The sequence below is a fragment of the Lontra canadensis genome, unplaced genomic scaffold, assembly GCF_010015895.1.
Source record: "Lontra canadensis isolate GAN:19392208 unplaced genomic scaffold, GSC_riverotter_1.0 scaffold14, whole genome shotgun sequence".
NCBI lineage: Eukaryota > Metazoa > Chordata > Mammalia > Carnivora > Mustelidae > Lontra > Lontra canadensis.
The window spans coordinates 16821939-16846735 of NW_022631008.1; the positions used below are offsets into that span (position 1 = coordinate 16821939).

General features: G+C 44.8%; 1 protein-coding gene across 2 annotated transcripts in view; it reads right to left on the minus strand.

Moving 5' to 3' along the window:
- FAXC (failed axon connections homolog, metaxin like GST domain containing) overlaps positions 1–24328 on the minus strand; it is a 73194-nt gene extending 48866 nt beyond the window's left edge. Inside the window, exons 1-4 of one of the 2 annotated variants that reach the window (XM_032858176.1) lie at positions 24122–24328; positions 23502–23623; positions 18059–18194; positions 6178–6374 (exon numbers count right to left, since the gene is read on the minus strand). In XM_032858176.1, the coding sequence (XP_032714067.1) occupies positions 6178–6374; positions 18059–18194; positions 23502–23608 (440 nt within the window). In that variant the 5' untranslated portion in view covers positions 23609–23623; positions 24122–24328. Of the gene's footprint in view, positions 1–6177; positions 6375–18058; positions 18195–23501; positions 23881–24121 lie in introns of those variants that run through there. The other variant, XM_032858175.1, reaches the window with a different exon arrangement.
- Between the last annotated feature and the right edge of the window lie 469 nt (positions 24329–24797).

Sequence of the window (24797 nt, forward strand, 5' to 3'; positions counted from 1 at the left end):
AGTGGGTACAAACTTTAAATTCCAAAGAAAATGGGTGATTCATGGGCTCCTAACTCAATCCCTACAGGCAACAAACCTCATTTATACATGCTTCCAAATCCTTACAACCAAGAATCCACCTCCTTCCATAACCAAGCTCCCGGCAAACTATTAACATTTGACGGAAACTACTCTCCTCCAAATCAAAATACCTCCTTGTTGCAAAATCCAATAAACATACCTTCTCTTCTTCTTCTTCTTCTTTTTTTTTTTTTTAAGTAGGCTTTATGCTGAGCATGGAGCCCAACACGGGGCTTGAACTCATGACCCCGAGATCAAGACCTGAGCTGAGATCAAGAGTCAGATGCTTAACTGACTGAACCACCCAGGCACTCCTAAACATTCTTTGCATAGTTTTCTCTTTCTTGAACAGTCTGCAACATGTGACACTGGCCATGTCTTTCATAGAAGAGCTCTCCCTTAGCTTACATCTCTTCTGCTTTTCCCACCACCTCGGGCAGGTTCCCAAGATTTTCATTGCTATTCTTTCTACCTCTCATTCCACACTTGTGGTGTGATCTAATTCACACCCACAACTTCAAACTGATGACTCCTAAACCCATACCCAGCCCAGACCTTTGTCCTGACACCTTTGTAGAGGACCTGAGGGGTCCGCTACAAACCCATATTTCCAAACTTGCACTCATGATCTTCCTTCCCTTCAAATCTGCTTCTCCCCACCCAAGCGAGAAAGAATCTCAGGACCCATTCTTCACTGCTCTCTATCCCTCGCTCCTGACAGCCAATCACCCTGTAAATTTGCCCTTTTCTCCAATTCAATCAGCAGGTAGCTCAGCCCTTCATCATTTCTCAAGCCTGAGCACAGCAGTCTCCTAGCAGATCTCCTGACATCCCCTCAAGGTCCTTCAGAAATCCAGTTGTCCCAAGGCAGCTACAAAGAGCTCCTAAAACGCAAATCTAGTCCCATCAGCCTATTTCTTAGAGTCATTCACGAAACCACCCCCCCCCCCCAGCTGCTGAGTTCAGTGCGCCGCCCCACTCCCTACAATCTGACCCACGCAGGGCTGGCCATTCTCCGGCCCCATCCCCCACACTGCCTACTATGCACCTGCCACACAGAATTCCATGTGCCTGCCCAGGCTCCTCAGTCTTGCCTCGGAACTCTTGCAGATGCTGCCCCCTCTGCCTAGACACCCTAATCTGCCCCAGGCGCCCAGCCCCTTCACCCACAACTGACGGTCCCTCACTTTGGTTGTGATACCATCTCCTCTGGGAATGCCTTTCCCTTATCACTCCAGCAGGTGCTGGCTGCCTTTCCTCAGTTCTTCAATTCTCCCCCAGCACCCACCATTATGATAGCTCGAGGTCTCCCTCGGCCTGTGAGTCATCAGAGGACCGAGATAGCATCTTATCGCCTGGCTTCCCCCCATCCAGCATGGAACCTGGCCACTAGGCGTCAGTCACGCATTAAGTTTACTGAAAGAATGAATTATTGATTGAAATGTAGAAAAGCTTCACTTCACTTCTGGGCCAGCTATGGCTAAGTAGTGTTTCTACAGGCTGACAATATTTAAATGGAATGAAGGAGAAAGAGAAATGCCTCTGAAGAATGAAGAAGGGGCTGCCCATTCGCTTCTGAGATCCACGTCACTCTCTACTGGGAAAAGACCCACTGCTCAAGGACTTGTGAATCATGACCTGGCGAGGGCAGGGAGGGCCAGTCTGGAAGCTAGATGAGGCTGAACAATTCAGTCATCATTCTGAGAACCTCTTTCAGAAAGTTGATACTCATTTCCTTTAAACAACTGATGTTCCTGATCTTTTCTGCAAAATGGAGTCAAGGCCTCTCTTCAAGATTGATTACCTTAGAACAAGAATAAATACTGTTCAACATTTTTAAAGGAGATCAAGAGGACAGGAAAAAAGAGCCGACCCCTGATGCTTCAACGAAGATCTCCCTCGTTATAACCTAACAGGAGGCCTGGCGCACAGCAGAGATGACAGTAACATTGGGAAAGTGCAGACCATGGCAATCTACTGTTTGAGGAGTGGGCCTTAGCATGAGGCCTTCCTGACCATGGACACCTTTCTCCATGACCTGCTCCATCACTGTCATCGTATGCTTGTCTTCTAACAATGCAAGGATGTATGATAAGCTTCTGTGATTTCCCTGAATGGCACAGGCCCCAGAACAGCCCCTCCAAAGAGGATTTCTCACTACATCTGAAATTGGGGCCAGGGCCAGCAGAGAAGAGGGGCACACATTTAACCCAGTTGTAATCAAGGAGAGAGAGAGACTGCTGGCTTTTAGACGAGATCTTGGGTAAGTCATTTTAGTAAGGATCCTACCTCCCCTTTCAGTGAAACTACACCAAAAGCCCAACTCAAAATTTAAAAATCATGGCCAACCTAAAAGCAAATTTGAATTCCCGGTTCTAACGCCTATATTTTAATGGGTCAAAGTGGTATGACCAGATGGCTCGCCCATGCTGCCCTCACGCCTCCCTGCAAGGCTACAAGACTCTCTCTCTTTTTTTTTAAGATTTTATTTATTTATTTGACAGAGAGGGAGAGATCACAAGCAGGCAGAGAGACAGGCGGGGCGGGGGTTGCGGGGGGGTGGGAAGCAGGCTCCCTGCTGAGCAGAGACCTCGATGTGTGATATGGGGCTCAATCCCAGAACCCTGGGATCATGACCTGAGCCTAAGGCAGAGGCTTTAACCCACTGAGCCACCCAGGCGCCCCAAGGGCTACAAGACTCTTACTACACTAGCCTGTCATACAGAAATCGTAGTGTCTGTTCCCAAAGCAATTTTGTTCCACTAATTTGACCCCATGTCTCTTGTACTGCCCTTCATACCAACTTGCCTGCATTGGATCTAACTTAAGCACTCAGTGAAAGAAAGAGGATAAAAACTTGTCTTCTTCATGTTCAATAATAGTTATGCAAGTGGGACATGCTGGTATGGATTTTAAGTTCAAGAAAAACCTCTTTCTACTTAGTGTGCTTATTTGAACAAACCAGAATCAGAGCCTTGGGATGACGGGATGGTATTTATGTAACAATGCCAGCTTTCCGTTGTCTTTGCTTTTTAGAAAATCATACCTGGAGTGTTTTTACAGTTTCAGATCAAATAAACATATCTGAAAACTCCAGATGATTCCACTCCATTGAGTCAAACAACTGATTTCATCTCCACCGCTGTGAACACAGACCCCACCTTGGAGCTCACACATTGTTGGAATTTAACAAGCTCTCATGAAAAGCTCATCCTTGTAATATTTTCCTACACATGAAAAGCTCATCCTTGTAATATTTTCCTACAGACCGTGGTCCATTCCTCGTGCTGGCCACCGTTTCCATGCTTGCACATTTTGTGTGTGGCCTCTGAGACAAGGAAATGGGGAGCAGGAGAGGAACCTGATGGAGAGCGTCTACAGACTGTCTTGGGTATTTTCTTACCGGAGGGACGGGGTTCTTTACTCCTTTGGGATTTAGAGCTCTGGGGAAAGCCCATTCAAGGTCTCCCCAAAGCAACAACATGACTAAAGGTCAGGGAGCTTTATGAAACAGAGGAAGGCTTGTTTTTCCTTCTGCTGCTAGGGACCAAAGGGAATTGAAGGAATTGGGGAATTTTTCTTTGAAAGTTCCCTGGATATTTGTATCTCTATCAAGACCTGACCTCCCACCTTCACTATTTCTTTCTCAAATTAACCTTTGAGGAGATACACATGAGAAATAGTAGCTAATCCCCTCCCCCCTCCCAGAAAATGTATTTTGTAATTAAAAAGCAGATTAGAGAAACAAAATTATCCTTAGAAGAGTCTATGTATGACCTAAGCAACTCCCCCAAGCACGTGGGTGTTTATGGTCCATAGAATTGAGATTCTTCCCCACCAGAGTACCACAACTCTCCCACTCACCCTCCACCCGCCCACCGCCACCAAGAGCTGCCTCCCTTCAAGTATTAGCTGGGGCTGGTGGCAGGAGAGAAGGGGAGGGAAAGAGCAGATGAACTTCCACCAGGAAGTAAACATACAGAACATCGGCACACCCAGAGCCAAAAGCAGGGACAGGTGGTACGTGGGAGTCTTGCCCAATCAAAGTCTTTCTGACTGGAATATACATTTTATGAACCACTACAAAAGTCAAGGAGCTGGAGAACAGGTACGAAGGGAAATGTATGGTGACTTTTGGCTGCTTTCCAGGCAGCTCACAAAGCAAGAGCTCTCGGCATTAATGGGCCCATCAAACAAGGTAGCTCTTTGGAGGGCTGCATCCAAAGAAGGCACAGAGGGTCAGGGTGGCCCTGTGCTGGTTCTGCATTTCGCTCAATTGCTGCAAAGTGGGGACCCGAACGTGGCAAGAGGTGAGATGGGCTCTGTCCCATGGGCTTTTCCCTGAGGCTCAGCACATCACGTGCAGTGGTCCACAGTGAAGCCCTGCACTCCAGAAGATGGGGGTCACGACAGTTCTCCGCAGGTGTCCTCCAGAAGAGACCTGGGTTCATTCCAAGAACACGGAGTCTATGCTGACTTCCAGGCTAATCTGCACCCCTGCTGCCACTCTCTGCCAGTTCCCTCCTTGCTCCCACCCCCTCACCCCTACAGTGGGAGGGGGAAGAGGAAGCAGCACTCAGGTCTGCCCTGGAATGAACTGGGCACGAACCGCAGGCAGAAAGAGGAAAAGAGAAACAGAGAGTCCCTTAAGATCCAAGAGAGGGAACAGCAAGTTTTCCTTAGAAAGAACAAGCAAGTTTCCATGGAGAAAGAGAGCCGAACTGATGAGATCGGAAGGTGGCGGGGAAGAACCTTCTACACTAAGTGGGCATCTCTCAGTGGGGGAGGTGAAAGCTACCGATGAGCACCTGGCCCAGGAGTGACACCAAATGCCAGAACAGTGGTTTCATGACTCTTAATTAAATCTTTGGAACAAGATAAGTTTAGACACATCAGGGAGAAAATTTCTCTTATCTACTGGGGTGTCCAGAAAGGCACTAAAACTCCAGAAAACGGATGAAAGGCAAAGAAAAAAGCTGACATGATGATGAGTTTGTAAACCAAGAAGACCTGTGCCTGTTGAAGTCAGAGGTCCTATCCAGCGCCAGGCCACTCACAGAACTCGGGCAACTCCCCACACAGCGCGTGACAGTTCAGACAAGGGACGTACCCAGGAGTCAGCCAGGCAGGGGCAAAGACACGCTCGGAGAGCATTAGGACACCTGCCTTCTGGAACACAGAGAAGCTCTCGTCATCTAAGGAAAACTGACGATAATTTCACAAAGCCTGAATGATTCCTTTCGTGTGAGACTTCTATCCTGACTTGGACTCCATTCCCTCCTCTGGGGTCTGATGTAACAGTATTTTACTTCAGCAGTTTCTACTGGTAAAGAGCAGAGTCAGTTGAAACACCTCCCTCACCTCAACGAGCTACAGTCTAGATCAGGGGTCAGTGAAACCCAGCCCGAAGGCTAAGAAGTTTCCACATTGCTAAATGGTTGGGTGAGGGAGAGCCACCGGGATGGCTCAATTAAGTGTCCAACTCTTGATTTTGGCTCAGGTTATAATATCAAGGTCATGAGTTAGAGCCTCAGGTTGGGCTCTGAGCTTGGAGTAGAGTCTGCTCAGGATTCTCTCTCTCTCCCTTTCTCTCTGCCTCCTTGCTCTCGTGCTCGCTCACTCTCTCTCTTTCTCTAAAATAAATAAATAATCAATCAAAATTTTAAAAGGTAAAAAACTTTTAAAAATACATTTTTAACAAAAAAATACATTTTTAAGTGGTTGGGGGAAAAACTCAGAAGAATAATATTTAGTATTAAATGAAATTCAAATGTCAGTGTTTTTGTCGGTTCACTGAAACAGAGTCCTGCTCATCATTCCCGGGTCATCCATGGCTGCTTTGGCATGACCATGGCCAAGTTTAAGGAGTGGCGGCAGAGCCATGGCCCATAAAATCTAAAATATGTGCTAGCCGGACCTCTACAGAAAATGCCTGTCTACCCTTGGTCTAGCTAAACACCTGGAAATTCATGGTCATAACTTCAACCCCGAGGTCGGTCAGAATGTAGAAAACTTTAAAAAGGTTGGGGAGAGTCTGAAAAGTGAAACTGGACTTGGGCTTATTCCAAAGGCCCGGAAAGGCCCTGGGCACTCGCCCAGCATGCCCGCAGGACTCACCAGTAGAAGTGCTCCTCCACCATCTTGGTCACTGCTCTGGAAATGGCTCTTTCATGCGGGCCAAGGTTTTTGTTTAAATTCACTCCAAGTTTCTCTTCCAGAAAGTCAATTATGAATTCGGTGCCAGAAACTTTTTCATGATTATATTCGATCCAAGGCATTTTCCCTTGAGCAGAAAGTTTTCCACCAAAATAATTCTAAGCAGAGTAAATTTTAAAAAGAGAAAAGCAATGTTTTATTTAAATTTCACTGGATGGGTAAAAGAAACAAACATTCCAACTCTATATTTGATAGCGACTGTACTGTGCAAGTGAATGAACTCAGCACATAAACTCTTTAAGACAACAAATAGCTACTCTTGGAGGAAAAAAAAAAAAGGATTTACCTCAGATGAAGACATTACTTTATTCCCATAGATTTCATCTTGAGCTCTGGTATATTGTTACAAAAAAAGACCAGAGAGGAGAGGTAGTGTTGAAATGATCCAGGCAACAGCTGGTCTAGTTATAACATAAGAACAAGCCACAGACGCAGAACAGTGAAAATAAACCATAATAAGGCTTGCACTGGCCAGGCTACTAACCAAAGACCTCATCTGAAACCCAGCAACTTACGCCTGAATAATGCTTAATACCACTACACTGCAAACAAGTGGCCCCAGAAATTATAACACTTAAGAGTAAGAAAGTGCATCCAACAGACTCCAATCCAGGGCCGGTTAAAATGTAGATTCCTGAGCCCCAGCCCAGACCTCTGCATCAGAATCGTGGGAATGGTGCCCAGAGCTCTGTATCTGTCATAAGTTTCCCTCTGACTCACAACCATACTAGAATCTTACAGCGTCTCAGAAGACATGGTCCCAGATGGAGCGGAGTAGGGGTGAGGGAGTCACACACTTTATGAACACTGGGAGTTAGAGTGGCATTTGCTGCCCCCACTCCTTGGCCAGGCACTAGACTTTCCCCCTGATGTTGACCAAGAGAAATGTCACATACCTCTAAAAGCTGCTAGTACATCAGACATTCTTATAATTTGTACACTAAGGATGTAAATTTACCATAGACCATAGCACCTGTTTCAGGTGAATTCTTGATACCGCCCGTATCATCCTAACACATCCCCTTCAGGACTCCTGTCATTTGCAGACAGATTCTACCCTGCACACTGACATCAGAAAAGACTGTGTGCGATGCAAATGAGATCCAAGATCTCTGCTGCTCAAAATTATCCGGTGGTTTTTAACGGGCCTATTCTAATCCCTTCCACATAGCCGTCTAGGCCTGTACCATCTAGCCGCTGCCTACCTGCCCAGACTCCTTGCTATCAAGTCCTCCAGGCTTCTGAATTCCAGCTGCCCACACCCAAACACATCAAGGTCTTTGCCACCTCTCTGACTTTGTACACACTTTACCTTTTGTAAGAATCCTTTCCCCCAACTTCTGCCAAGTCATATCCATCCTAAAATATTTAGTTCAAATTAATCAAAATTTAAATATTTAGTTCACCTGGTCAGTGAACTATTTCCCCAAAGTACAACCATCACCTCCATTCCTCTGTGCTTCCACTGTACAGTGTATATTCTCCTCTTCCTATTACTGTTGGTACCTTTGCCTTTTCCTCTAGAACACCCCCCTCCCTGAATATTTGGTATATTTTTATCTAGACCCCTTTTAAAAACTGGAGTAACAAAATTAATGATTGATTCTTATGGAAATGAAAGTCCTAGTAGGTCTTTGTTATCAAAAATTTTATTTTTTAGATTCAGAAAAAGTATTTGACAAAATTCAACATCCATTCATAATGAAAACTCTGAACATAGTGGGTAGAGAGGGAACATACCTCAAGAGATTAAAGGTCATAAGTAAAAAAACCCATAGCTAACGTCATACTCAATGGTGAAAAGCTGAAAGCTTTTCCTCTAAGATCAGGAACAAGATAAGGATGTCCACTCTTGCCACTTTTATTTAACACAGTACTAGAAGTCCTAGCCACAGCAATCAAACGAGGAAAAGAAATAAAGGGCTTCCAAATTGGCAAGAAGAAGTAAAACTGTCATTATTAGTAGATGACATGTTACTATATATAGAAAACCCTAAAGTCTCCACCAAAAGTTTATTAGAACAAATTAATTCAGTAAAGCTGCAGAATACAACATTAATATACAGAAATCTGTTGCACTTCTATACATTAATAATGAACTAGCAGAAAGAGATCTTAAGAAAGTAATCCCATTTACAATTGCATCAAAAGAGAAAAAAATACCTAGGAATAAATTTAACCAAGGAGATTAAAGACCAAAACTCTGAAAACTATAACACACTGATGAAAGAAACTGAAGACAACACAATAGAAAAATACACCATGCTCATGGATTGGAAGAATTAAAATTATTTAAATGTCAATACTACCCATAAAAATCTACAGATCCAATTCAATTCCTACCAAAATCCTATTAATATTTTTCAAAGAACTAGAATGAATAATCCTAATTTGTATAGAACTAAAACAGTATGGATACTGGCATAAAAACAGACACATTGATCAAGGGAACAGAATAGAGACCAGAAATAAACCCATGCTTATATGGCCAATTAATCTACGAGAAAGGAGGCAAGAATATACAACGGAAAAAAAAAAAAAAAAAAAAAAAAAAAACAGTCTCTTCAGTAAATGGTGTTGGGAAACCTAGAGAGCTACATGCAAAAGAATGAAACTGGACAACTTTCTTATACTACACACGAAAACAAACTCAAAATAGATTACGTACCTAGATGTAAGACCTGAGACCATAAAATTTCTAAAAGAAAACATACACAGTAGTCTCTTAGACATCAGCATTAACAATATTTTTCTGGATCTGTTTCCTCAGGCAAGGGAAACAAAAGCAAAAACAAAACAAAACAAAACAAAAAAAACAAAAAACCAACTGGGACTATATCAAACTAAAAGGCTTTTGCACAACAAAGGAAACCATCAATAAAACAAAAGGGTTCCCTGCCAAATGGAAAAAAATATTTGCAAGTGATATATCCAATAAGGAGTTAATGTCCAAAATATATAAAGAACTCCTACAACTCAACACTAAAATAATAATCATCATCATCATCATCTGATTTTTATAAGATCAGAGGACGAGCACAGGCATTTTTCCAAAAAAGACACATAGAAAGCCAAAAGATGCATGAAAAGATGTGCAACATCACTAATCATCGGGAAATGCAAATCAAAACCACAATGAGGTATCACTTTACACCAGCCAGAATAGTATCAAAAAGTCAAGAAACAAGTGTTGGCAAGAATGTAGGAAAAAGGAAACCCTCATGCTCTGTTGGTGGGAATGTTAATTGGTGCAACCGCTATGGAAAACAGTATGAATTAAAACAGCAAAAATTAAAAACAGGGGCACCTGGCAGCATGGTCAGTTATGTGTCTGACTCTTGGTTTCAGCTCAGTAGTGATCTCAAGGTTGTGAGATCAAGCCCCGCATCGAGCTCCACGCTCTGTGCAGAGTCTGTTTGAGTTTTTCTCTCCCTTTGTCCTCCCCTCATGTGTGCATGCACCCTCTCTCTCTAATAAATAATAAATCTTTTTTAAAAAATTAATAGCAGAAACACGATACAATCCAGTGATTCCACTACTATGTGTTTATACAAAGAAAACACTAATTTGAAAAAATATATGCACCCCTATGTTTACTGCAGCATTATTTTATAATAGCTAAGCTATGGAAGCAACCCAAGTGTCCATCAATAGGTGAATAAGTAAGATATGGGATAGATAGAGAGATAGAGAGATAGACAGACAGAATGGAATATTACTCAGCCATAAAAAAGCATGAAATTTTGCCATTTGCAACAATATGGAGAGACCTAGAGTATGTTATGCTAAGTTAAATAAATCAGACAGAAAAGACAAATATCAAATCATTTATATGTGGAATCTTAAAAAACAATCAAAGAAAGAGAAACAGACTCATTATTACAGAAAATAAAGTGGTGACTGCCAGAGTGAAGGGATGTAGGGGTTAGGCGAAATAGGTGAAGGGGATTCAGAGGTACAAACTTCCAATTATAAAATAAATGAATCACAGGGGTGAAAAGTACAGCATGGGGAATACAGTCAATAATATTGTAATAATTTTGTATGGGGACAGGGACAGATGATAGCTACACTTATTGCGGTGAATACTTTGTAATGTATATAATTGTCAAATCATTGTTGTGTACCTGAAACTAATATAACATTGTCTGTCAACTATACTCTAATAAAAATAAACATAAAAAAAGATCAACTGAAAAAAATGTATTTTGCTTCCTGGACAAAAAAAGTAGAAGACAACGTTTTAGAGGAACTATGATTATATATAATTAAAAATTAGATGAATTCAAGAAATATTTAAAAGAGAAGCACAAAAATGTTGAAAGTCAATGGCAAGACCATGAGGGGCAGATGAGCTTTCCATGAACTTCAATTTTTCAGAACTGGTTATATGACAGTTGAAATAAAAACATATCTTTTAAAAATAATACTTAATTTTCCTTAACTTCCTTAAATATATTCAAGAACTCCTGGCCTGTTTTATTTAAGCAGTTGGAGTCTGACTGGCCCACTGAGGGTAGTTTTCTTTTTTTTTTTTTTTTTTTTTTTTAGATTTTATTTATTGATTTGACAGACAGAGATCACAAGCAGGCAGAGAAGCAGGCAGAGAGAGAGGAGGAAGCAGGCTCCCCGCTGAGCAGAGAGCCCGATGCGGGGCTCGATCCCAGGATCCTGGGATCATGACCTGAGCCGAAGGCAGAGGCTTTAACCCACTGAGCCACCCAGGCGCCCCTGAGGGTAGTTTTCTGAAAGTAATTCTGAGAAGAAACATGAGGAGATAAATCCTCTTTATTTTTTCTGAGCCGAAGTTTCCCCCTGCAAGTCTGCCCTAGGAGAGATTAATTTACACTTACACTGTATTATCAGCGTAGCCATGAAAACTATAGGCTTTAAGTTTTAAAATCTCATTCCATCATTTATTCAGTGTGACCCTGGTCCTCCCTGGGTCTCCCTTGCTCTTTCCTGGGCCTCAGTTTCCTCGTCCACAGAATGGGGATAACAATAGTTGTAGGATTAAGTGAGAAAATGCACATGAAATGTCTGACAAGTGCTTTCATCATGAGTATTAACATCATCATCACCACTCTGAAATGGAGACCTTAAAAGAAATCCCAAAGTCTTGGGACATTGACTTGCTACACTCATCATGGTCCCTCACTTCTCAACTAAATATATATCCATTACGTTCACTGCGGCCCTGGAGCCATCTTGAAAGGTCTCCCACTGGCTACATTTGAGATAATTTGAGCAACTTGTGTGGATTATAACACATTGGCCAAAAAATCCAGGCATCCCTTGTTATGAAATAGTAAGAAATGTATATGTTGGTCTCTGCCTCCAGTTCCCCACACAGAGCCCCTCAAAGCCTTATAAAAATTCCTAAGTGATAAGAGCAGTAGGAGCATCTTTTGTCTTAATGAGGTGACTCTGGGTGGGCTCCTTGGATGGCTGGTCACCAGAAAGATCGAACCTGAATTAGCAGCCAGGAACATTCAGCCCCTCCCCATCCTCCAGAGAGAGAGGAGGGGCTAGAAATGGACTGAATACTAGATCATGCCGATGTGAGGAAGTCTCCATAAAATCCCAAAAGTATGGGGTTCAGAGAGCTTCCAGATGGGCAGATACATCCATATGGGGAGGGGGACATGCCCCAACCCCACAGAACAGAAGTTCCCGCACTCAGAGCCTCCCAGACCTCACCCTACATACCGCTGCATCTGGCTGCTCATTTGTGTCTTTTAACATATGTTTTTTTTTTAATTTTTATTTATTTATTTGACAAACAGAGATCACAGGTAGGCAGAGAGGCAGGCAGAGAGAGAGGGGGGGAGAAGCAGGCTCCCTGCTGAGCAGAGAGCCCGACGCGGGGCTTGATCCCAGGACCCTGGGATCATGACCCGAGCCCTAGGCAGAGGCTTCAACCCACTGAGCCACCCAGGCGCCCCTTAACATGTTTTTAATAAACTAGTAAACATAGGTATTTCCCTGAATTCTGTAGGGGGGGGGGAAGGATACAGTCTGTGGGACTGAGCCCTTAACCTGTGGGTTATGACACTGTCTCTGGGTAGAGAGTGTCAGAATTGAAATAAATTATAGGACACCCAGATCATGTCACAGAGAGTTGCCTGGTGGGGGGTGGGGACAGGACATCCACACATTTGGTGACCAGAAGTGTCAGCAGTGAAGTGTTCTACATTAGTAGGAAAGGAAACTCAGAGGAAGGAAACACACAGCAGGGAAAAACTGGGTTTTCTCCCTCATAGAAAGGAAAAAACGGAGTACTTCCCTTTACAACTATGTATCGTAGTTTTGTAGTTAAAAAATGTCCTTATTTTTTGGAGATGCATACTGAAGTATTAAGGGGTAAAGTGTCATGATTTCTGCAGCTTACTTACAAATGGTTCATAAAAAGTTGTTTACAAAGGTTTATACAAAGAGAAACAAAGCAAAAAAGGCAATAATTGGTGAATCTAGGTGAAAGGCATATGGGTATTCAGAGTACTAGGCTTTTAACTTGTCTGTAGCTTACAGACACAAAATTTCAACACAAAAGGATAGAAGGTGGGTGGGTACAGACAAGATCAGCAAATAAAGAGAGCAATCAAAAGTTAAGGCTGGGGGTGCCTGGGTGGCTCAGTTGGTTAGGCGTCTGCCTTTAGCCCAAGTCATGATCCTGGGGTCCTGGGATCGAGCCCCACATCGGGATCCCTGCTCAGCAGAAAGCCTGCCTCTCCCTCTTCCTCTGCTCCCCATTCATACTTGCTCTTGCTCTCATAAATAAATAAATAAAATCTTAAAAAAATAATAAAGTTAGGGCTGAAAGCCAGAGCAGAGAGTTCCAAAGGAGTCAATTTCTTTCTTTTTCTTTCTCATATTTAAAAAAAGTTACTGGGTGAAATACAGGCTTCTTATACAATCAGTTACAGCAAACAATGTAGGCATCTTTGTTTGTATCTGTAGAAATATATGGAAGGGTGGCCCGAAGTTTTAGTGATAGTGATCTCTAGCTAGTAAGATGAGAGGCGATTTTCATTCACACTCTGTGTATTGCTTGAAATTCTTATAAGGACCATATGTCATCTCTATGTAATCAGGGAAAAAAAGCTAAAGCTATTTTCATTTTGAAAAAAAAAATTAACCATATCTGCTGGACTTCCTTATAACTTTTCTGCATCTTCCTACAAATCTATAATTATTACACAATGAAAAGTTTTGAAATTGACCTACCAATATGTGTAATCTTATTTTTAAAAGATGGAAAGATAAGTGACTGTGACCAATAGATCAAGGTTTAAAAAAAAAAAAAAGCCTTTGAGTTTCTACTAATGGCCATTAAATATTTATTTCAGTCTCTCTCTGGTTAAAACATTAAAATAAAAAAAGCTTCAAATATAAAGTCGTGTTCTTAGGAATATGACATTTTAATCTTTTCTTTTTCAAGGCACAGAGCAAAGAAGGGGCAGAATGTAGAGCTTCCTGGATCTCTTGACAAAATGCCTCTGGACCAATGAGCACAGGGGATGCCCCCACCCCCCGCCAAGCACTTCCCAGGCACCTCCTGCATCAACCCAGCCCCTCACTGAGGGCACACAGGTCCCAAGGCACCCACGGCAGGCACAGAGCAGCCTTCTAAACCACAGAACCATTTTCTCTTGCCTAAATCTCTGCCCTGAGCTCTCTGCCCTAAATTTTTGCCCCTCCATTTATTTTCCACAGAGACCTTGTGGAAGGAAAAACACGCCTACACCTTTCTTTTAAAATACATACATATATACTTAACAAGAAATAATAATTTTGCAAGGGGGTAGGTGGCCACCTCCTCGACGGCCTCGGCACTAGCTTCAGGCTTCCCGGTGAGACGTGTGTCCTGCTGCCCCCGTCACACTCACTAAAAGCAGCCGCTCTGCGACAGGGATGGAGGCAGTCTGGCTGCTGGTCCAGCACTTGCAGGCTTGAAGGCAAGAGGGGAAAGGGTAGCACAGCCGGCCTCTTCCTTCAACCGGAGCCCCTCCGTGACACGTGTCTTCCAGTGCTGGCTGCCCATGCCAAGCTCAACAGCAATCTTTCAAATCTGACCCACTGCATCTAGAGGCTTCAAGCTTTGTCTGTCCTCAGTGCTGATTTCTGCTCTACTCCTGGTTTACAAAGTCCTGAATGATCTCCCCGTTCCTCTCTCTAGACTCAGCCCTTGCCTTCCAGGTCCCAGTCTTAAGCAACCTCCTTCCAGTCCCCAGATAGGCTGTGCCTTCCCAGAGTGCTGCACCCACAGTACAGCAGTCCAGTTAGGTGTCACTCCGTCACTTCCCCAGTGGGGCCTCCGTAATGGCACTGGCTGAGCCAAGGGGCTGCCACTCATCTCATCCCAGCACCGCCTTAGGAGGGTCCCTTGCCACCCCAACCCCTCCTCTGCAGAGAAACTGGCTCAGAAAGCACAGGTTTCAGGGGTCGGTGGGGGCATTGGGAGCTGCTGAGCTAAAATCATCCCAGCAGCCAAGAGCTTGGTCCAGCTGCTCTGTTACCTGCAACGGAGACCCCTCCTCCCAGTGCTGCCACTTTGTCAGAGCTTACAGCTGAGCCCCTGACCAGTCGGAGCCACCTTCCCTGGAGGAAAGGCAGCAAACCAGCGGGACCAAAGTGCTTTGGGGCTGCCTGGGGCTCACCTCTTACTTTTCTTACATCCCCTCAGAGGCACACAACCTGTAGCCTGAGCTCTGGCCCTTGCCCCATACAAATCACCAGGCAGGAGAGCGGACATCTCTGGCAAAAAGGGAATCTCAAACCAAAGCCGACACAGAACGCACACAACTGCTGTCACAGAAGAGCATTGGACATTCCGCACCATGAAGCAGGATCTCGGGGACAGACCGATTTTAATTAGCATAATAGAGATCCTCTAAGGCATAAAAGAAGAAACTGTAATACAAACCAAGGGGAAATATGAAGGAGAAAAATACAGACACTGAACACAATAGATAAGCAGTACGATAGATGCAAGAAGAGAACAGAGAGAGGCAATGGAATGTTGGGAAGAGAAATCCATCCAGAAGAAAGAAGAAAAGATGAAGGAGTATATTCAGAGATAGAAAAAATATAAGCAGAGATTTCGGTATTCGGATAATAGGGGACAAGAAAGAAGAAGGCTAAAACAAATAAAAAAGAAAAGAAAGTATTTGAAGAAAATTAATAATTCCCTAGAATTTAAAAATGATTCAAGACTTTATACTGCAAGAGTTTAGAAAGGACCGAACAAGATATATATTAGTGAAGGCACATATCAGTGAAATGTAAGTTACTGAGATTAAGTTCAAATTCTAAAAGCTTCCACAGAGAAAGAGAAAAACATCAGGTTTTTCAATAGCAATATCAATGCAGAAAGACAAAGGAGTAATATTTTTAAAGCCCTGAAGGCAAAGAATTTGGAACGCAGACATTTCAAACATGAGGGAGAAATAAAGGCATCATCAAGTGTGCAAAGCCACTGGTGGTTTGCTGCATAAAGGCTCAATCTGAAAATATGCACCAAGAAAGTCCAAAAATAAGAGGATAAATAATCCCAGAGGAGAAGATACATGGGAAATAAGGCTAGTCAGACTTAGAAAGCCCTGTTGCCTAAAAAAGAACCAGGAAAAAAGGAAAGGATTTCCAAAATTCCAGAATTAAAACATTAGACAACAATAACACGCTTGGGATCAGGGCTTGGAAAAGAGAGATGCAAAGTTCACATGAACCTGTACAATCCTTGTATCATCAAAGGACCAACCTGCACTTGAGAAATGATAATGGGATAAATAAACTCAAAGTTGGATCTTAGGCGCAACCACCACAAGAATAAAAATGGAATTTGTTCTAAGTGATAAGAAAGTTCTTCTTATTTACCCACTAGAATGCAGAAAACAAGAAAAAAATTTAAAAAGCCAAGTATAATGGGAAAAAAACACTAAGTAAGACGTCAGAAAGAGAAAGAAAGAAAGAAACAAACAAACAAACAAACAAAGGGAAAGAGGGAGGGCGGGAGGGAAAGGAAAGAGGGAGGGAGGGAGAAAGATGTTAGAGATATCTCATAGTTAAACAATAATTACAAGTATAAATGAATAAAGCGCACCAATTAAGGACTCTTAGATTGGCCACAAGTAATACGCTGTCTATGAAAGACAGATTCAAAAAAAAAAGAGAGAGGGGCACCTGGGTGGCTCAGTGGGTTAAGCCTCTGCCTTTGGCTCAGGTCATGATCTCAGGGTCCTGGGATCGAGTCCCGCATCGGGCTCTTTGCTCAGCGGAGAACCTGCTTCCTCCTCTGTCTCTCTCTCTGCCTGCCTCTCTGCCTGCTTGTGATCTCACTCTGTGAAATAAATGGGTGAAATCTTTAAAAAAAAAAAAAAATAGAGAAAGAGGATGGAGAAGGACATCCCAAGCAAATACGAACCAGAAGAGAGCTGGAGAACCAATCTCAATATTTGATGATATAAAATTCAAGAGGTAAAAAAAAGAAGCAGGAGACATAGCCAGGTGCTGTATATACTGGGAAAAGAAGCAAAAGAGGACGAATGTGATCTTTCACATTGCATGTACCTAACCATATGATCTCTTACATAAAGCAAGAACCCAGACGACAGCAGGAAGAAAAGAGAAGTCAACAAATACCCATGGATATTTTAATCCAATCCTTTAAGAAATACTAGAACAGGCAAACAGAAAATATGCAGAGATGTCCAAGATCTAAATAATCCACTAAACAAATGCTCAAGTAAGTAAATCTAGAGAGCTCTTCACCTAAACGGAGAACATGGGATGATCTTCCACATTCATAAAAACCAGCCACACTAGGCGACAGCCTCTGTAAATTTCAAGGAATCAAGATAGAGACTATCTGTTCTGATCACATAATTAAAAAACAATGACAGGGCGCCTGGGTGGCTCAGTGGGTTAAAGCCTCTGCCTTCAGCTCAGGTCATGATCCCAGGGTTCTGGGATCGAGCCCCACATCGGGCTCTCTGCTCCAAAGGAAGCCTGCTTTCTCCTCTCTCTCTGCCTGCTTGTGATCTCTGTCTGTCAAATAAATTAAAAAAAAAAATCTTTAAAAAAAAATGACAAAAATCAAAGCTTAAAAAACGTGTGTATAGCTGGATATTACATGAAAAAGAAAAAGAGATGGGAAATTTTTTGTAAAAATACTTAGAACTGAGTAACAATGAAAACACAACTTGCCAAATTTGTGAGACACAACTCACAGAGAAATGGATACCATTAAATACATTCCCATGTTCATTCTCTGATGCTGAAAGGAGCGAATGTTTCCCTGAAAGTCACCCAAACGGAAGGCAGAGCACTGTGGACATGCTCTCCCAAAATCTACAGCTATCTTACTATCTCCCTGGTGGCCCGCCAGGTGCTCTGCCCCCCAAGACTCACAAGAGACAAAATATAATGCTGTCAAACAGAAATCTCAAGGAAAAAACCACGTACAGCAATGGTACACCCAACTTAATTAACCACTGCCCAGGAGGCCTCGCCAAGCTTAACCAAGGCCTATTGCATGTCAAGAAAAAAATACTATGACCCTGAAACCTACAGAAATCCAAAACCTTTGGATCCCCCATAACCTGGGTGTGAACATCAAGCGACCTTACAACCCAGTCTCTCAGAAGCAGCTGCTAAGAAGCAGGCAGTGCTAATTTCACACCCACCCCTTCGGCACCGAGAGCAAGCCTTCCCACCATGTGAGATGAGGACCACCCCTCTGATGTTCCTGTCGGGACAGTGAGACCCATTCGTACACAAGTACCTGGTAGGGTAAGTCAGCCATCCTTAAGTAAGTTTCCATTTTCAAACAGAAAGGAGACAAACTGGGGACACCATTGTTAGGTCTTGCAAACTGATGCAAAATAATAGCATCTTTGGAGTCAATCTCTTGCTGTTTCCTGCCAAAACCAAAACAGAAATAAAGAACAAACCACGTGTTGTACATTCAATGCCCTGAGTTCCCTGAAGGCCCCCGGTGGATTGTGGCTCCTGCATGAACACGCAGATCTGTTTGTCACAGGGGCTCACCTCACCCAGAAGCAGAGTGGAGGCTTGGCCAAAACACGAGAGAACCTCACAAGTGATCACGGTGACCCCAAGGGCTTAGAGAGTAGCTGAGCATCAACCTCCTTCGGCTAACTATAGCCCACGGGGCAGGAAGAGTGCCCACCTCTTCTCTGGCGGGCTATGCTTAGCTGCTCAGCACAAACTGAGGGATAAACATGACAGTGTGTGCCTCCCGGGTGTCAGGCCTTGTTCTAAGGGATTCACAGGTATCATTTCATTGAATCTTCACAATAACTTTGAGGGAGCTACGACTGTTATCCATGCATGACAGATGAAGAAACTGAGGCAGAGAGGATGACCCTGCCCAAGGTCCCTTTGATAGTAAACGGCAGACCGGGGACTGATCGAGGCAAGCAGAGTCTATGTTCTTGACCCCTGGACTGTACCATGAAACTGTCCCTAGAACCCAGGAATCACAGCGTAAGTTTACTCTGCTAGGAACCAAGTCTGCTGGGAATCTGAGACCCTGAATCTGGTCCCCCTTCCAAACTATGTGTGCCCTCGCCAGGCCCTTCACTTGCATGACACCAAGAAAGCCAGCTTCTGGGCTCTCTCTCATCTTCTCTAGCTTCCCAGCACACAGTACATAACTTCATATCCCTGCCTCTTCCCTTTCTTCTCTCTCAGACACACATCTAGCTTTCCCTTGGCTACTTTTTTGGGTGGGAGGATTTCCCTGGTACGGCTTTGCAATGGACACCATATAATAGAGAAAATGCTAGATTCCAAGTGTGGACACAGGTCAAATCCAAGCCCTGCTTCCTACTGGCCACGTTACCCTAGGCCTCTCTTCTTCCCACCCACAGAAAGTGAGGGCAGTACCAATTATGCATCAGGGAGCACGATTAAATTTTAAAAATCTGTAAACATCTGTGGAGCTCCCAAGCATCCTACAAGAGTGGTAGAATCCATTCTCATGCACAGAGATACGGTCTTATCCCCTTAAACGACACTATCTCACCATCCCCCGCAGCTTCACTCCTACACCACCCTCAGGAACCATCTACAACTCCCCTCCTTTCGCTTGGCCCAACCACTTCCCAGTCACATAGACGTCACTCTTCCCCGGGGCCTTCCCCAAGCCTCTGGCTCCTCACATCGCTCCCAGTTTAATCCCATACCTACTTCCCCCCAAGCAAGGGCAAGCTCTTTGCATCCTCGGCCCACAGAGCTCACCCCCTGCAGCATCTGCCTTCAGTAAAACCAACTCTTCCAGAGAAGTTCATGACCAGAGTGCCCATTCCACTTAAAGAGCTCAGAATGACTCACTTGGAAAACACTGCTCAAGTCAAAAGAATAAAATATTTGCTGTTTTCTGGCAAAATTTGCTATATAAAATGAAGACTTTCATTTAGATGAAATGTCGGGGAGGTCAGATATTAAAATCAAGAAGCCTCTTAAACTGTTCCCAGAGAGCATAAACTACATTTGACAATTAACTGATTTTGTCCAGTCAAATAATTCAAGTCACAGAGTGGTATTTTCTGCTAGGCAAAAATTTAAGACTGGAAAGGGAGGAGATAAATATAAAATCTTCTGCTCCACTGGCCAGAAACATCTAATTCTAATGTTAACTTGGCCACCATATCATAATAAGAACGGATGTGACAAGCATGGGCCAATGACTTTGTATACATGATGCATACTAACTTATTTCACTCTGAAGTAATACCATAGAGTGGATATTGTTATAATTTAAATTTAGTGTATATTATATTACACAGCAGATAAGGAAACTGAAGCTCAGAGAGGCTCAATAATTTGTCCAAAGAACATCACTCTAACATCAGGCCATTAGCAGCTCCAGATCTCGCTCTTAAGCCCCTCAATGACACTGAAATGGGCAATTTCTCAATTAATTCTATCAAAATGGCCGGTTTGACTTGGGTCACTCAAGCCTGGAACCTTCCTACGGCAGTTTTAATAGCCAATGACGGCCAACTTCTATTAAATGCTCACTTATATGTGAAATTGTTCTAAGCAGTTCACACGTGCTAACTCAATCAACTCCGTAAGGCAGACTGCTATTATTAACCCATTTTACAGATGAGAAAACCAAGGAGCCAAGAACTTTATTCTCATCTCCAAGATTACTTGGTTAAAAGCGAAGTGAATGTGAACCCCCTCTGGTTCCAGAGTCTTCCTTCCACACATCAGAAACTACTTCCTGACTTAGGATCAGAGGAGCAGGTTATTTTTTAAAATACCTGGACAGCTTGTACCTCCCAAAGTGGCTTTATAATGAGGGTTACAGAAGAGAACATGTATGGAGCCGCAAGACTGGCCCCTCCTCCCATCATGAAGGATATCTCGGGGGACTGTGCCTCTGTGTGCCACTGACAAGCTGTTAGTTTATGGAGGTCAGATACTGGTTGACCTGGGCGCTGCTCTGATTCCCTAAGTTCTCTAGGACAGGCTGAACCCTAACACCTAAAGTGCAAAAGAGCTACCAACAACACAATCATTATTTAGTTCATTTAATTTACAAACAACACATTCTCAAACTTTAAGATAGCTGCTACACTGTCACCACTCAGGAGAGGTAAAGTAGAGGGCTGAGACAGTATTTGGTTAAAAATACTGCCATGGGAAAAGCAGGCATAAAATCCAAAACACTTCCTTGGGTTATACTCCTTAATGCAACTTCCTAAGTACTTCTCACCAGTCAACTTTACGTGCTAGACACACGGCCCCACACTAAGATTAAGTCGCTCCGGCAGAAAATCCAAGTCAAGTGATAATGACTTTACCGTTGTCCATGACCTCAGACACTGTGATCATTTCAAGATGTGTCTTCCATCCTGCAGATTCTGGACTGTTTTGTCTTGCCTAAACTATGGAGACAACTGACAGTGAGATTTCGCCCTAAATGTAAGTCTGTCATGTCACCTCTGTCTGGCAGTCCCAGACCTTGCTCAGTCTTTCCCTCCTGTCTTTCTGTGCTCCTAGAGGCTGTCAAAAACTCCAGTCCCTACCACAGGCCTATCTTCCTTGGGCCATATCCCAATTCTTTACATTTCTCTTCTTCTCCCCCAAGCCAGGCTTATGTCGTCTATGGTACTTTCTAGGAGGCAGCGGGAAAAAGTGCAGACTCCACACACACACTCCCAAGTCTGGATCCTACTACTCCTGCTGTGTGATCTTGGGCAAGTGGTTTTACCTCTCTCTCTCCCTCCACTGTAATTGCCTTAACTATGAATTGGGAACCAAGCATCCAGCCACAGCTGGGAGGGATAAATCCAAGTAAAGCACTTCTAGATGGGCAGAGTCCCTACTAAGGGATCAAAAATGGGTGGCCATTTTTATTATTTGCATTATAACAGGACTTTCTCCTCCATTATAACACATTTCCTACCCAGGCTTTAGACATCTGTGAAGAAACAAAAAGTGAATATAACAAAGATTTAGAACATCTCAATCCACGTAAGTATCCAAGTAATCTGCTAAGCAGTCAAGGACACATCTGCGGGCAGAAGGCTCTTCTGTGTCTAGCGACCACACCTGCCAGGGTGTGGCCTGTTCCCAGGATGAGCTCTGGGCTCCTTGCTATTTCTGCAAGGTCATTTAAGCAAGGTTTAGAGTTGGTCCTATGAAGCCTCGTGCCTTCACTCCCTCCACAAAGTGTTAAACCGGTGAGAAGCCACAGGGTTCTGGATCCTGAAAAGGTTCTGGACTGGAATATAATTGAGAAACAGCTGGGTTACCATTTAACGTACTGCACAAATGTTTTGGGTATTTTCATACAGCTTGAAATCTAACTCGAAATCGAGTTCTAAAACTAGCAAAAACAGGAAATAATCTAGGGAAATGCACCTTAAATTCACTTCAAAAATCTTTACGTGGTTCAACTAGATGATTCAAGGCACCTGCTAAGTGAGAGAATTCACGGTACATAATAAGGTTAAAATAAAACTTCTCAATTATGGCTAAATAATAGTGAAAGCCAATATATTTCCTCAGACTTAAATGATTTCCCACCCTCTCCGAGATTAGAAATATTCAAAATAACCAAGTTAGGCTGTCACAATCTCCAGGAATCCCTGTAGACCTGTTAAAGGTCACCGATCACTGTCTTTGTTTACAAGCTATTGTGTAAGATTTCCCCCTGGAAAAAGGCAGTGTGACCACATTTGTCACTACTTTAAAAATACTGGTCAACAGGAATATTCTGAGCTATTGAAAACTGCCCGCTTCTGGTCATCTCCCAGGGACAGAAGACTCCAACGCATGGAGATTTTAACCATAAATTGATGTTGTCAATGAGCCAAAGGACCACCCCAGGAGCCTTTGGTATTGTCCTACTCAGACAAAGATCTCCTGTCCTTCTGGATGTACCAACAGTAGGGGCCTCCATTTTCTGGCATTTCCAAATCAGTCCTGTAAACATTCTGCGGCAGGCAGGCTATGCAACTGTTTACGGCACTGGGTGACTCCCGTGTTCTTGTCAAACACGCCCATGTGCTAGTCCTGTCCTCGGATCTCCTACTGCTCACACAACAATGACATCGAAATCCCCCGCGATGGTGCTTAGCTTGAAATACCTGAGCAGCCCATAACCAGGTTAAGGGCTGCACCAAAACGCACACCCCTCTACTTGGCCATGCCCCTTAACAGGGACCCAGAGGGCTCTGGAGCTTTTGCAATTTCAGCTTTTTAATGATGTTGAAATTTGGGGAGGGATAGTGGAGAAGTAACCTTTAAGTAAAAGGTAAGGTTAGTGGTTAATACTCTAGCATAATTATTACCTATAAACAAATAGGGCATTCCCTAAAAGTGTAACTTAGTATCTCCACCAGGCCTCATTCTATTGTTGCAAACATTGCACTTGGATCTTGCTAAAGGCATTTCCTAATAGACCATTTTGCTCCACAACATCCCGGAGAATTTTTGCTTTTTAGCACCAAAGGACTGCGAGATAAATGTTTTCCCCTCCCACAACCAGTTTAATTCTCCTGTCAACTCGAAACTGCCCCTCAGGCCGGGTGACCACAGACTGCCTCTAGGGAAAGGTAAGGATAGGATTCTTGGGCATTTGCGCGGCGTGACCGAGAGGCTGGCATGGTCCCCCCTCGCGCCAGCCCTGCCCTGGCCAGGTGCCCCACTCGGCGCCCCTGCGCGGGGCCCTCTCTCCGGCTCACCTAATGACCAGGAGTTCGTGGAGCAGATACGCAGCTGCGGCCAGCAAAGCTCCCCCGGTCAAGTAAAGTGTTTTCTTCCACCAGGGATCGGAGCCCAGCCCTGCCATGATCCCACCGTAATCCTGCAAAGGGAAAGCGATGATGTCCCCATAAAAGGAGAAGGGCTCCTCGGACCCGGCCCACCAGCCGAAGAAGGAGACGCTCTGGTTCCAGCTCAGATCCACCACGCACGGCCTGGACGAGGCAAAGCCAACCCCCCAGTGCATGCTGCGCGGCTGGCTGCGGGCGCCCCTCCCAGGGCCCGCGCCGCCCGCATGGGAAGGGGGCCGGAGGGGCCCGGCGCGGGCTCAACGGCGCGCCGCGGACGCGGGCGGCGCGGGCGGCGGCGACCGAGGAGGCGGCGGCGGCGGCGGCAGCGGAGGAGGAGCAGGAAGGGCGCGGGCCGCGGGCGGCGGGCCTGGCCGGCGGGGCCCCACGGCCCGGGGCGGCGGCAGCGGTGGCCGCCGGCTCCCCCCCGCAGCGGCCTCTCCGCGCCGCTCTTTGTGTCGGCGCCTGGAGAAGGCCGCGTGATGTCATTGCTCCCCGGGGCAGGGAAACAGAGGCGGGATAAAGTCACCTACCCCGCGCCCTGCCCCCGCCCCGCATCTCCGCGGTCCGGCGGCCTCCGCCCGGGCCGGAGCTGCGGGGCTGAGCGCGCCCCGCGGGCTCCGCGCCTCCAGGCGGCACGGCCGGGAACGGCTCGGCGCGCTAGGGCTAGGGCTGCGGAGGTGCCTGGAAATGCGGCTCCACGGGGAGGAAGCCGCAGTCAGGGCCCGGATCTCCGTCTCCCCCGCCACCCCGCCCCGAGCCCCGGCCCGCCCTCTGCTGTCGCTCCAGCCCCTCCCGCAGGCCCGGGAGCGCGGAGCGCGCGGAGCTCACCTGAGGCCGCGGCGTGTGGCAGGCTGGAAACGCCGCCCGGCGGGGGCTGGGAACGAGGGCCCGGACTAAGGTCGGCAATTAAATAGTTCTGGCCAGCGGGAAAGCGCTGTGGATTTGCATAATTTATAAAAACACTCTTGTTACAGTACACAGTTACCTGGTTCTTGGCCGTGTGCTCATGGAGAGATGTCTGGTTTGACAAATAACAACAAAAATGTGCTCTAGAGAGAGCACCCCTCTGACAGACCCAGCTCGAGTCTTTCCCGTTTGAAATCATTATCGGGGAACTCGTAGATGTGGGGTGTTTGGGTTTGTTTTCCTTTTCTTTTCGATGCAAAAAATCTGGCAAACGTGTGTGTCTGTGTTTGTGCGCGCGCG